The sequence below is a fragment of the Dermochelys coriacea genome, chromosome 1, assembly GCF_009764565.3.
Source record: "Dermochelys coriacea isolate rDerCor1 chromosome 1, rDerCor1.pri.v4, whole genome shotgun sequence".
NCBI classification, from domain to species: domain Eukaryota; kingdom Metazoa; phylum Chordata; order Testudines; family Dermochelyidae; genus Dermochelys; species Dermochelys coriacea.
In genome coordinates, this window is record NC_050068.2 from 269,134,535 (window position 1) to 269,148,224 (window position 13,690).

The 13,690-nt window shown below is 39.3% G+C and overlaps 1 protein-coding gene across 1 annotated transcript in view; it reads left to right on the plus strand.

Annotated features, from left to right (window-relative positions):
• Window positions 1-13,690, plus strand: part of CDK17 (cyclin dependent kinase 17) — a 186,434-nt gene that overhangs the window by 156,265 nt on the left and 16,479 nt on the right. The window contains exons 8-10 of the mRNA XM_038406963.2: window positions 574-668; window positions 7,100-7,162; window positions 10,396-10,519. Coding sequence (XP_038262891.1) covers window positions 574-668; window positions 7,100-7,162; window positions 10,396-10,519 — 282 coding nt within the window. The remainder of the gene's footprint in view (window positions 1-573; window positions 669-7,099; window positions 7,163-10,395; window positions 10,520-13,690) is intronic.

Sequence of the window (13,690 nt, forward strand, 5' to 3'; positions counted from 1 at the left end):
GCTATTCTCATATAAACTGGATATTACAATAACTAACCCTATTTATGATATGGGGAACTGCAATCAAGTTAAATTAATTGAGTTGCAATTTTGAGACTCAAATTTCAAATGCATTTATTTCATGGACTGTAATTGTGTTCTCAAATAAATGGAGCTTTCTAAGTGTTAGAAATTATTGAGGCTTTTATAATTGACTGTTAATTACAACAGAAGCAAACAACTTTCTGGAGTTTAGAGTACATAGCATGACGTGACTAACTTGTGCCTGGAATACTATCTGTCCATATTGTGTATGAATAAATTATAACTCTGCAGTTCAGTAGTACGTGGTCTTGTCTTCTTCACAGTGTGCCCTGGACGAACTTGTGGTGTTTTCAGAAATTTTCCTAAGTGAATGAATGGGTTAACTTAATGCTTTATTAAATATTAAATTTTGAAAACTAAGTTATTTAAAGTACCATAGAAATTAAACAAATAACTCATACATTTGGATTACTCAGTAATTCATTTACTCCTTAGTTTTCCCCTCAAGTCCTATCCTTAAGCTTTAATTTTCTTTTTTCTCTTTTGCAGTGTCATTATTAAAAGACCTAAAGCATGCAAATATTGTTACTTTACATGATATTGTTCACACAGACAAATCTTTGACTCTCGTCTTTGAGTACCTGGTAAGCATTAAAACAATAATAAAGCTTTATATTTAATGGATCTGTTTAGAAAGTCTTATTTATTTTTCTACCTAGAGAAACACACATACGATTAACTCAGTGGTGCATTTTAAAAAATAAAGAAAGAAAGAAAGAAGTTTATATTATTCTGTCATCATACTATTTTCCAACGTATAATCCAGTGGAACATGGAAGCAAATAACATGTTTCGCAGAAAGCTAGTTATGTTGTCAGACATAAAATTCACTGTCAAATTGTCATAAATTGCTTGGTATAGGTGTGGCTTATAGGTAATTATTAAGAACGTGAGACTGGACATACTGGGTCAGACCAAAGGTCCATTTAGCCCAGTATCCTGTCTTCCAACAGCAGTCAATGCCAGGTGCCCCGGAGGGAATGAACAGAACAGGTAATCATCAAGTGATCCATTCCTTGTTGCCCATTCCCAGCTTCTGGCAAACAGAGGCTAGGGGCACCATCCCTGCCCATCCTGGCTAATAGCCATTAATGGACCTGTCCTCCATAAATTTATCTACTTCGTTTTTGAACCCTGTTATAGTCCTAGCCTTCACAACATCCTCTAGCAAGGAGTTCCACAGGTTGACTGTGCATTGTGTGGAAAAAATACTTCCTTTTGTTTGGTTTAAACCTGCTGCTTATTAATTTTATTTGGTGACCCCTAGTTCTTGTGTTATGAGAAGGAGTAAATAACACTTCCTTATTTACTTTCTTCACACCAGTCATGATTTTATAGACCTCTATCATATCCCCACTTAGTCGTCTTTTTTCCAAGCTAAAAAGTCCCAGTCTTATTATTCTCTCCTCATATGGCAGCCGTTCCATGACCTTAATCATTTTTGTTGCCCTTTTCTGAACCTTTTCAAATTCCAATATATCTTTTTTGAGATGCAGCAACCATATTGGCACGTGGTATTCAAGATGTGGGCGTACCATGGATTTATATAGAGGCAATATGATATTTTCTGTCTTATTATCTATTCCTTTCTTAATGATGCCCAACATTCTGTGTGCTTTTTTGATTGCTGCTGCACACTGAGTGGATGTTTTCAGAGAACTATCTGCAGTGACTCCAAGATCTCTTTCTTGAGTGGTATTAGCTAATTTAGACCCCATCATTTTATATGTATTGTTGGGATTATGTTTTCTAATGTGCATTACTTTGCATTTATCAACGTTTTTCATAGATTCATAGATACTACGGTGAGAAGGGACCATTCTGATCATCTAGTCCGACCTCCTGCACAATGTAGGCCACAGAATCTCACCCACCCACTCCTACGAAAAACCTCACCTATGTCTGAGCTATTGAAGTCCTCAAATCGTGGTTTAAAGACTTCAAGGAGCAGAGAATCCTCCCTTAAGTGACCTGTGCCCCATGCTACAGAGGAAGGCGAAAAACCTTCAGGGCCTCTTCTAATCTGCCCTGGAGGAAAATTCCTTCCCGATCCCAAATATGGCGATCAGCTAAACCCTGAGCATATGGGCAAGATTCACCATGCGTCCCCAGCTTATAACTAAAATTCTTGTTATTAATCCCTAAATGCATAACCTTACACTTCTCACTATTAAATTTCATCCTATTACTATTACTCCAGTTTACAAGGTCATCCAGATCCTCCTGTATAATATCCCAATCCTTCTCTGAATTGGCAATACTTCCCAGCTTTGTATCATCTGCAAACTTTATTAGCACACTCCCACTTTTTGTGCCAAGGTCAGTAATAAAAAGATTAAATAAGATTGGTCCCAAAACTGATCCCTGAGGAACTCCACTGCTAACCTCCCTCCAGCCTGACACTTCACCTTTCAGTAGGACCCGTTGCAGTCTCCCCTTTAACCAATTCCTTATCCACCTTTTGATGTTCATATTGATCCCCATCTTCTCCAATTTAACTAATAATTCCCCATGTTGCACGGTATCAAACCCCTTACTGAAATCTAGGTAAATTAGATCCACTGCGTTTCCTTTATCTAAAAAATCTGTTACTTTTTCAAAGAAGGAGATGAGGTTGATTTGGCACGATCTACCTTTTGTAAAACCATGTTGTATTTTGTCCCATTTACCATTGACTTCAATGTCCTTAACTAATTTCTCCTTCAAAATTTTTTCCAGGACCTTGCATACTACAGATGTCAAACTAACTGGCCTGTAGTTACCCGGATCACTTTTTTTTCCTTTCTTAAAAATAGGAACTATATTAGCAATTCTCCAATCATTCGGTACAACTCCTGCGTTTACAGATTCATTAAAAATTCTTGCTAATGGGCTTGCAATTTCAGGTGCCAATTCCTTTAATATTCTTGGATGAAGATTATCTGGGCCCCCCGATTTAGTCCCATTAAGCTGTTTGAGTTTCGCTTCTACCTCAGATATGGTAATATCTACTCCATATCCTCATTCCCATTTGTCATGCTGACATTATCCCTAAGGATAATGACAGGTTCCAGAGTAGCAGCCGTGTTAGTCTGTATTCGCAAAAAGAAAAGGAGTACTTGTGGCACCTTAGAGACTAACAAATTTATTAGAGTATAAGCTTTCGTGAGCTACAGCTCACTTCATCGGATGCATTTGGTGGAAAACCAAATGCATCCGATGAAGTGAGCTGTAGCTCACGAAAGCTTATGCTCTAATAAATTTGTTAGTCTCTAAGGTGCCACAAGTACTCCTTTTCATTATCCCTAAGATCCTCTTTAGCCTTAAAGACTGAGGCAAAGTATTTGTTTAGATATTGGGCCATGCCTAGATTATCTTTAACCACCACTCCATCCTCAGTGTTTAGCGGCCCCACTTCTTTCTTAGTTTTCTTCTTATTTATATGGCTATAGAACCTTTCACTATTGGTTTTAATTCCCTTTGCAAGGTCCAACTCTACTCGACTTTTAGCCTGTCTCACTTTATCCCTACATGTTCTGACCTCAATAAGGTAGCTTTTCTTGCTGATCCCTCCCATCTTCCACTCCCTGTATGCTTCCTGCTTCTTCTTAATCACCTCTCTAAGATGCTTGGTCTACAACTCCTGCTTATGAATTTTTTCCCCTTTCTTGGGATACAGGCTTCCAATAGCTTCTGCAGCTTTGATTTAAAGTAATCCCAGGCCTCCTCTACCTTTAGATCCATAAGTTCTTCAGTCCAATTCATTTCCCTAACTAATTTCCTTAATTTTTGAAAGTCAGCCCTTTTGAAATCAAAAACTCTAGTTGCAGATTTATTTTTGTTAATCCTTCCATTCAGTTTGAACTGAATTAGCTCATGATCACTTGAGCCAAGATTATCCCCTACAACCATTTCTTCTATGAGGTCCTCACTACTCACCACAATTAAATCTAAAATGGCATCCCCTCTAGTCGGTTCAGCAACTACTTGATGAAGGAATCCATCAGCTATCGCATCTAGGAAAATCTGAGCCCTATTATTATTACTAGCACTGGTCCTCCAGTCTATATCTGGGAAGTTAGTCTCCCATGATCACACAGTTTCCATTAGTATTTACTTTATTAAAAACATTAAAAAGGGTTCTATCCATATCCAAATTAGATCCCGGAGGCCTATAGCACACCCCAAGCACTATCGTAGGAGAGGCTCTACTAGTTATCTTCCCCAATGTAATTTTTGCCCAGACGGACTCTGTCTTATCCATTGCATCGCTTCTTATTTCTTTACATTCTACCTCATCATTGATATACTATGCTACTCCACCACCTTTACCTTTATTTCGGTCTTTCCTAAACAGCACATACTCTTCATTACCTGTAGTCCAGTCATGACTACTATTCCACCATGTTTCTGTTATCCCTATAATATCTGGTTTCACTTCCTGCACCAGTAGCTCTAGTTCCTCCATTTTGTTACCTAGGCTTCTTGCATTGGTGTATAAACATCTTAATTTTTGCTGTTTGGCCTCGCTCACATTTTGTACCCTATTAGGCACAGTCATTCTACAGCCAGTATATCCTATTAGACTGGTATCCACACCGCCCTCGCTCCTTATATACATTCTCCTACCCACGGCTGTATCCTTTCTTACTTCGTCTTCTTCCCTCTCAATGCTAAAATCTGGCGTGGAGATTACCTGGACATCTCCAAACCATCTCCCCCAAATTCCTAGTTTAAAGCTCTCTTTATCAGTTGTGCCAGCCTCCATCCTAGAAGTCTATTTCCTTCCCTACTCAGATGAAATCCATCCTGAGATAACTGTCCTCTGTCCATGAATGCCTCTCAGTGGCCATACATCCCAAAGCCCTCCTTATAGCACCACTGCCTAAGCCATCTGTTGACAGTCATAATCTTGTCACACCTTTGTTGACCTTCTCTAGGAACAGGCAGGATCCCACTAAAGATCACCTGAGCCTCGATTTCCTTAAGCATCTTCCCCATCCTAGCATAGTCTCCCTTAATACTCTCCAGCGAGAATCTAGCTGTATCATTTGTTCCAACATGAAGGATAATTAGGGGATTCTTTCCCGCTCCCTTTAGGATCCTTTTCAACCTCTACATCCCGTATCTTAGCACCTGGAAGACAGCACACCCTTCTATTCTCTGGATCAGCTCTGGTTACAGGCCTGTCTATTCTTCTCAATAAAGAGTCCCCTATCACATAGACCTGCCTTTTCCTGGTGACAGTACTATTTTTCAGTCTCTCCCCTGTTCCCTCTGGCTGCAAGTTCTTTCTATTCCTATTTTCCCTTATAATCCTCTTCAACCCATCCTGTATCCTCCTGGGGCTCATATTTGGTGTAGTCTCCCTTGACTCTTCCCCTTTTCCTATAGGACTAGCCTCTCTTCTCTTCTTCCTTGCCCTTCCACCTTCAGCAACTACCTGCTGAGCCCCTTCTTCATTTTCCAACTCTGCAAACCTGTTCCTAAGCTCTATTTCTCCTTCACTAGCCCGTCTTTTCCTCTGCCTGGTTCTTTTAGTCACATGCTTCCACTGACCACTTTCCTCACCCAGTCTCCCCTCAAAATTCCCCAGCCCTGCTTCCATCTGTGAGTCTGAGCTTTTCCCTTCAGATACCTCATATCTTTGCTCCATCATCTGCTCAAACCCCTTCCTAAACTCAACCAGACTTTCCACCTGAATCTCCAGACCTTGGATCTTTTCCTCCATCAGCTCTATCAGACGGCATTTCATGCAGAAAAAACTCTTACCAGGTCCCCCCTCCAGGATCATGTACATACCACAACTTCCACATCCAGTCTTCTTCATTGTGTCTTCCACTATATGAGTCACTCCCACAGCTGCCTCCGTATCTGTCATAGCCTTCCCACTTAAGTCCTGTTAATCTTCTCCTCCCACTCCCCTGTTTGCTGGCTCCTGTGCCGCTGCAGCTGTCTGCTGCTGCCTGGCTGGCTGGCTACCTTTAAAGGACCCCTAGTCAGAGAAGCCCCACCCCCTAATCAGGGCTCAGCTTCTTTCCCAGCACAAAGCCCCCTACAAGCCTCTACACACACACACAAATACAAAACCAAGTACAACTACCTTCTCCTCCAACAGAACTCCCACTCCAACTCCCCTGTTTACAGCTCTGTTTGCTAGCTCCTGTGCCGCTGCAGCTGTCTGTTGAATTTCATCTGCCATTTTGTTGCCTATTCACCCAGTTTTGAGAGATCCTTTTGTAGCTCTGCACAGTCTGCCTGGGACTTGACTATCTTAAGTAGTTTTGTATCATCTGCAAATTTTGCCACCTCAATTATTATACTTCTGTGCCAAAATGCTCACTTAAATCAAGATTATGGATTGTAGAAGAAAGTGGACAGAGAATAAAATAATTGCAGTATTATGTAGAATGATATTGGTACTGTGAGGCATCTAGCATACTTGCAGGTGCTGTAAAACAATAATAGTATAGAAATAACTATTTTACATTTGAACAGTCCTTTTGAAACAGGGCTGTTAAATATTATGGCTTACATTTTCAAACTTGAGTACCTACAGTTAGACAGCTAAGTCACTTTCCTGCATGATACAAATTGATAAATCATGTTTTATTTTAGCTTTTTTTCACTCCATATTACATATACATTTACTGAAGTTATTCTAACTATATCTATGCAAACTGTGATGGAACATCTAAAGGTGTAGTGCGCAGAATTAATGAAAAGTTATTTTTTTTCCCAATAAAGAGAATGAGTAATAAATAAAATTTAACATAACATATAGTCTTTGCGGGGGGGGGGGGGGGGAATTTAGTATAATAAGTAGAACTGATCTGAAAATGTTGGGGGAGTTTCTTCACGAAACGCTTTTACTTTCCTTTCTTTCTTTGGGTTTTTGATTTCTTTTTGTTTGATGAAAACTCAAAATTCTCCACAGCAGACAGATACTTTTTGTGAAAAAGTCCATTGAATCAAAAGCTCAATTTTCTGTCAAAAAACTGTTTTATATTAAACAGTGGTAATGGTTTTTTGACAGGACAAGGACCTAAAACAGTACATGGATGACTGTGGTAACATCATGAGTATGCACAATGTAAAGGTGAGTGAATGTTTTTTAATGATTGATTTCAAACATTTTTTGTTCTGATTTTAAAACCACAGAGAACTTACAACTTAGTTGCTCACAACTGCTCTTTCTTATAATAATAGATACAGCCCTATTGAAGAGTTTAATGACACAAATCATGGCTTTAGTAAACGTTGTGGTTTTTTTTTTTAATATTTTCCTATTGGGAAATAAGATTTTTAACAGAATGGTGTGTCCCCTTTAAGGACAGTAATGTCCTGTTCCAAGACCTAGGCCATGTCTACACTACAAAATATTATTGACCTAATTTATGCCAGCATACAGCCACGATAGTTATTAAATCGCTTGTGTTTGTGCACACTTAGCTCATTATATAGGCGGTGCCTATCCTCACTGAGAGCACTTGTATTGATTGTATTGTCAGTATAGGGCATTGTGGGATGGGTCCTGAAAGCCAGTGCCAGTCGATGTAAGCAACACAGTGTCTACACTGGCACTGCATTGACCTAATTACATAGACCATGATTCTATGTCATTCATGGAGGTAGTGGTACTAAATCGGCATACAGAGAACGTTTGCCAGCTTCTTCACTTCCATAAAATAATCAACAATCAAAAGCTAGATCAACACAAAGCAGCTTACATCGACCTAACTGTGTAGTGTAGATCAGGCATTCTGAGATTACACTTTCTCTGGCATGACTGCATGACCAACATGGGGATAAGTCTTTCTGTGCAATGGAAGGAGCAATTGACATTCACATGGTGGGGCTATAAGATTAAAAAACAAGCCTGTAGCTCATTCAAGGGGGAGATCTTCAGGGAGCGATAGAGTCATGATGGTGGTAGGCCAAGATTCAGGGACAGCCCTGGGAAGGAAAACTGGAGAATCTTGTACCAAAAGAAGGAGGGCTGCAGAGGGCAAAAGACTGCTATCGGAAAGGCTGTGGATGGAGGCCAGGGAAGGGCTCGAGGTACTCTGTTGCGCTCAGAAAAGAGCCAAGTAATAGTAGGAGCAGGGAAGGAACCTTATTCTGTTGAACCCAATACTGTGAAACAGAAAAGAACTGTGTGTTTAAAGAGGCTTGGGATGGCCAAAGGAACTGTTCATATTATTTTGCACAATAGCTTAGTAAACCAGGCCCCAAGAAACCAGAACACTATTTTGAAATGCCTCGGAGCGAGACGAGAAACCGAAGCTGAGGTAAGTGTGTTCCCCAGCCATGGTATGGCTTATGCTGGACTTCAGTCAGCTTAATTATTTAACAATATGTAATTTGTGTAGAGGGTGTTAACTGTTCATAGAAGGTATTTGGGGAATATTTCTATTCCTGTCAACATTGAACTTAAGTGTACTTTAAAAAAACAATGAGAAGTTTGGTGGCACCTTAAAGACTAACAGATGTATTTGGGAAGAAGCTTTCGTGGGTAAAAAACTACTTCTTCAGATGCAGGAAGTGTACTTTGTTACTTTGCAAGTGGTTGTCCTAAAAAACAAAAACAAAACCATGCATGCGCGCACACGCAGGGAAAATTGGTTTGATATTTGTACAATAGTTAATTGTGGATGATGACATAATGTACAAGAATAACATTTGTTTACATGTGTTTCATGCACATTCCAGCAGAATTGTTGTCCTTGTGTTTGCCTTTACATTATATTGTAAAGTCCTTTCTCTGCTGAAGTACTGTGGGTTTCGATTTGCATATTGGTTACTGTTTGTCGTTTTGTTTCTTTCTGTTTCCACGTTAGCTTTAATGTCTTTTGGAGGAGAAATCAATCGTCAACCTGCTTTGTTGTCTTTTTTGTGAGAGTGTGAAGGGAAAAATTATTTTATGTAAATTCCCATACCTACTTTAAAGAGAGATTGAAAAAGATGAAGAGGACATGTTAAAAAATCTTAAATGAACATGAAATGAAAGCTCTTGCAGCATGTTTTTATACTTTGAAGATAACGTCTTTATAAATTATCTGAGAGTGCCTTAATGGCCATTTATAGCCCTCCAACAATATAGGCAATATAGGTGAGGCAGGACATAGTGGCCCACAGCCTGCATTTTTAACATCCATGGTTCCAATTTTTCTACCCCTAATAGAGATAATCCCATTGTGATATAAGCAAACTGAGGTTAGACAAATATAACCTGGAGCTTGTCTGTTTGTATGAGTTTGTGGAAGACTTGGGGGTGTCATCTGCTACAAAAATAACCCCTGTGTTGGAAAATTCTGTTATATAAAAACTTTCTGGTGTTTCCCCTCAAAAGGGACTAATGCATGATGAATCTGTCATGCTGGTTGATCTTCTGCTCTGCATAAGTGTACTCTCTAGATTTCCTAATCAGTAATCTTCTGTCTGCTCACTCACCTTCACCAAACTAAGAATTGTTGTGGGACAACTGGTGCTCGAAGTAGCTACTTAGAAGCACCATGCTCACACACAGGCACTCTATGCGTGAAATAATTGCAAAGCAGTATTTATTTATGAATACCGCAGGAAACTGACGAGGCTGCTTAATCCTAGACTCTTTTTTTTTGACTATGTAGTTGCTCTGTGCACTAATGTCCTTGAATGTGGCGCTACTGTTGCTGGCTTGCCAGCCCAAAGGAATAGGAAAAAGCATAGAGGGTGACAGACTATATGAAGATGCAAACACAGCAAAAGGGAAAAAATCAGACACAACTGGTGGAGCATAATTTCCCCAACTATATTTCTTTGATTCTTTAATGTTTAGAGATGCTGTACCTAATTGCTTCTTCCGGTAGTCACTTTCCCTACCGTACAATAAATTAATTTACTTTACATGGTGGAGTACAGGAGTAGAGTTGCATTTGTAAGAGAGAAATCTATAGCAGAAGGGAATATCAGTATGGTAATTGAGAGTGTTACATGGAAAGACATTTAGAGTGCAGTAGTAAATGCTTATAAAATAAATAGCCACTTGATTCTCTTCTATTATATAGAGCAAATCACTCTCAAAATCTTTGATGTGCTAAATGTTTCATAATAATGTTGTAGCTGGATGGCATAAATAGGTCTTACATCTTTAAACAATAGTTATGATATTCAGAAAAATTAGCATGGGAAAGTGACTTGCTTGTGTAAGAAGGTTTTTGTCTTGCTTGCAATATAGCCATGTAATTGCTGCTCTGATGGCCCAAAACCTGCTGTTATGGGAAGAGTAACATGCTGCTTTGCACATTTGCCCATGAATATTTTTGAAAGTCTAATTTGTTTTTCTTTTAGCTATTTTTATACCAGATTCTGCGTGGTTTGGCCTATTGTCATAGGAGGAAGGTGCTACATCGAGACCTGAAGCCACAAAATCTACTCATTAATGAGAAAGGAGAACTAAAGTTAGCAGATTTTGGTATGGACTGAAAAAAAATATTTATTATTTTATTTGAGCAGTGTTTTCTTTACCGAGTTACAGTTTTAAGAAAATCTTGGAAATAAACCAAGGTTTGTAAACCTTGTTGAACCTAGAAATCATGTGTGGGTAGGAGTGTTTATGTATATAAACTGTTGGTATGCATCAGGGAAATTAATCACTGGAAATACACATCACACCATTTCTGTGTATATCTTTATCCATTCCAAAGGCTACTGAAGCCAATATTGTGTAACTCTGACTAGCTATATATAGCTGGTGAGATCCTGTCTTCATTTTTTTGCTATTGCTTGTGTTCCTGTAAAGTGTAAAGGGAAAACAATACGTTACTTAATTGAGGCCAGCTCCATGCTGCCAGAGGGTTTCTATGACAGCTGGGATACCTCCAATGTGGTGCATACTAGGCTGTCACTTGTAGCATGAACTGGCCTGAAAAAATAGATTTTTAAGTCCATTTTGTGCTGGATACCTGTATTGGTCAGCTCAGTGGGGGAAGTCAGCCCACATGGTTTAAAGCTGCTGGAATTTCAGGTTTGCAGCTCATGTCTGACTTTTTGAAAGTCATCCAGATCATTCTTTTTGTTTGTTAATCTGGTTTGGGTAAGAGTTTGATTGCTTGACTTCAGCGTTTCTGGTTTGTTTGTTTTTTAATTTGTTTCAGCATCCAATCTGAACTATGCCTCATGTTACGGCTCTTTCTGTGCCTGATATATGGGATACAGTGATAAGTGTCATAGTTCTTTTGTATATTCTGTCTGCCAGCCACTCCAGTTTTAAGCATCATCTGTTAGTAGTTTTGTTACCACTCACTTTTATCTAAGAAGGACCCTTATAACTGCATTATGCTCTTTTATTTGATATTTTAAATTAAGTTAAATAATTTTTTCTCTCCAATATGCAACACCACATGTGTTCACTCCTCATTGGTTTGTTTTATTTATTTATCCCACAGGAATTGTACCATGTTTTCAGAATAAAATACTTTATATTCAGTTAAAGCTCAATCCCCCTGCCCCCGACACACTTTCTCTGGCCATGGCAGCAGACATGTATAAGGCTTCGTCTGTACCACGCAGCTTTTAGCAACACGGCTGTGCTGCTCCAGCCGTGCCACTAAAAGCCGCACAGTGTAGCTGCTGTTTGTTGGCAGGAGAAAGCTCTCCTGGCGACAAAAACTTTCAACCCCCACAAGCAGCAGCAGCTTTGTCAGCAGGAGAATGCTCCTGCTGACAAAGCGCTGTTTACACAGCACTTTTAGTCAGTAAAACTTTGGTCGGTCGGTCGGTGGAGGTGGAGGGTGTTCAACACTCCTGAACGACAAAAGTTTGCCGATGAAGTTCCAGTGTAGACAAAGCCTAATTGAACTGTAATTAATTTTTTATAGGACTAGCTTTCAACTTGGTAGTTAGGACCCCAACCCTACCTTTGTTCCCTTTCTCTGGTTTTCTGATTAAGTCAGTTTTCTTAGTCATTTGTGATTTCATATTTGGACACCAGGAAATATCCCTGTGTATCAATTCCTGTGGTGTTTTTTTTGAATGAGTGGAAACCAGCAGAAAGGATTTGGTTCAGAAATGCCTCTGAGGATGACCGATGGATTGCATGTAGTTGAATGTGAAGTCATATGCAGGGAAAAGATGAGAACCCTCGGTCTAGAGCCTATATTTGTGTGCAGATGGTCTGGTTTCTGTGTATTGAACTGGAAAGCAAAAAGTTGGACTTCGCAGTTTATTGATCATCAATATGATATACGTCTGTGTTGAAGTGTCAGCTGAGAATGAACTGAGTTGAGATTAAAAGTAACGTTAGTGCTTCCTTTTAAACTAATGATATACAGGCCAAATCCTCACCACAGGGCCAAAGAAACTCCGTGAACTTTATCTTGCAGAATTTTCCTACAAATAACTTTAAGATGATGGGGAGGAGTGTTCCCCACCTGGTGAATTGCCAGAGGGTTCTGGTCCTTCTAACCCAGGGATGTTCTAAGATACTTTGGGAAATCCAGTGAGCGGATTGGGGCATTCACATAGGGGATCCTATTGTTATTAGCCATTATTCTCCATGTCAGTAAAGCTCCACTAGTGGCCATGTTACCACTCACCCACACCTGGACGAAAATTCCTCCAAAGGTAGCAGTTGCCAATAGAGAACAGAATGTTGCCTAAGACAATGCTGACATGGTCTGGCATTATTACTCTGGGAAGTCCCTTTGGACATGGAGGGAGAGAGCAGTTTTCCTGTGGCTCCAACACTTCATTGCCCAACCATCCCCCTCACTCCCAATATCACAGAGTTCCAGATGAGATAGAGTTTAGGAGATTCTGTAGATTCAGGTGCAATATGATGTCACATTGACTCAGTGGGCCCTTCCGCTGATTAAATGTGGATTATCTGAGCATGTTTTGCTCCTTTTTCCTGCCTCAGTGCTTGAAAGAACAGTGGGCATGATCTAGTCCTATATATTTAAAGGTGAATCACAGTTTTATTGGAAAAATATTGAGCCCTATAAATATATAATTAATTATCTAAATTGAGAGGATAAGAAGTATATTTATCAAGTACGTTATGCTAAACTTGCCTTTTAATAATTCTTCAATTCTATTTAAAAAATTTCTTAAGCAGTACAGTACTTAACACTGCCACTACCCTATGCCCTTATTCTACAGGAGTTTCTGATAGCTGTGATAGCCTAAAATTTTAGTCTGACTTTATTTTTTTTGAGGATGACCCCCCCTCACCACCCCATCACTATAAGAAGAGAAGGGGGTAGCCTTTGGAGTGATACTGTAGATCTGTGATTTCTCCCTGGTTGAGGTCCTTAACTGAGCTGTTACCCAGGGAGAAATGCTTTGGGACAGCCAGCCATTTTAAAATTCATAATTTATATGCTGATTTGATGTGATTCTGCAAGATTAAGGTGTCAATCATTCTCAAGGGCTAGATTGCTCTCAGTTGATTTATATCCCCAAACGGACAAAAATATATTTACATTGATGATAATTGAAATGTGTAAAAGCAATAAAAATGCTGCTTGAAAAGTTATTAGGGTTTGATTTTAGGATATTAACTTCGTATTTTTTGTTATATGATATTGACAGTTTGTATTTTTTAACAGTTATAAAGTTTTAACTTTTTGAATCTCAGTGTCTG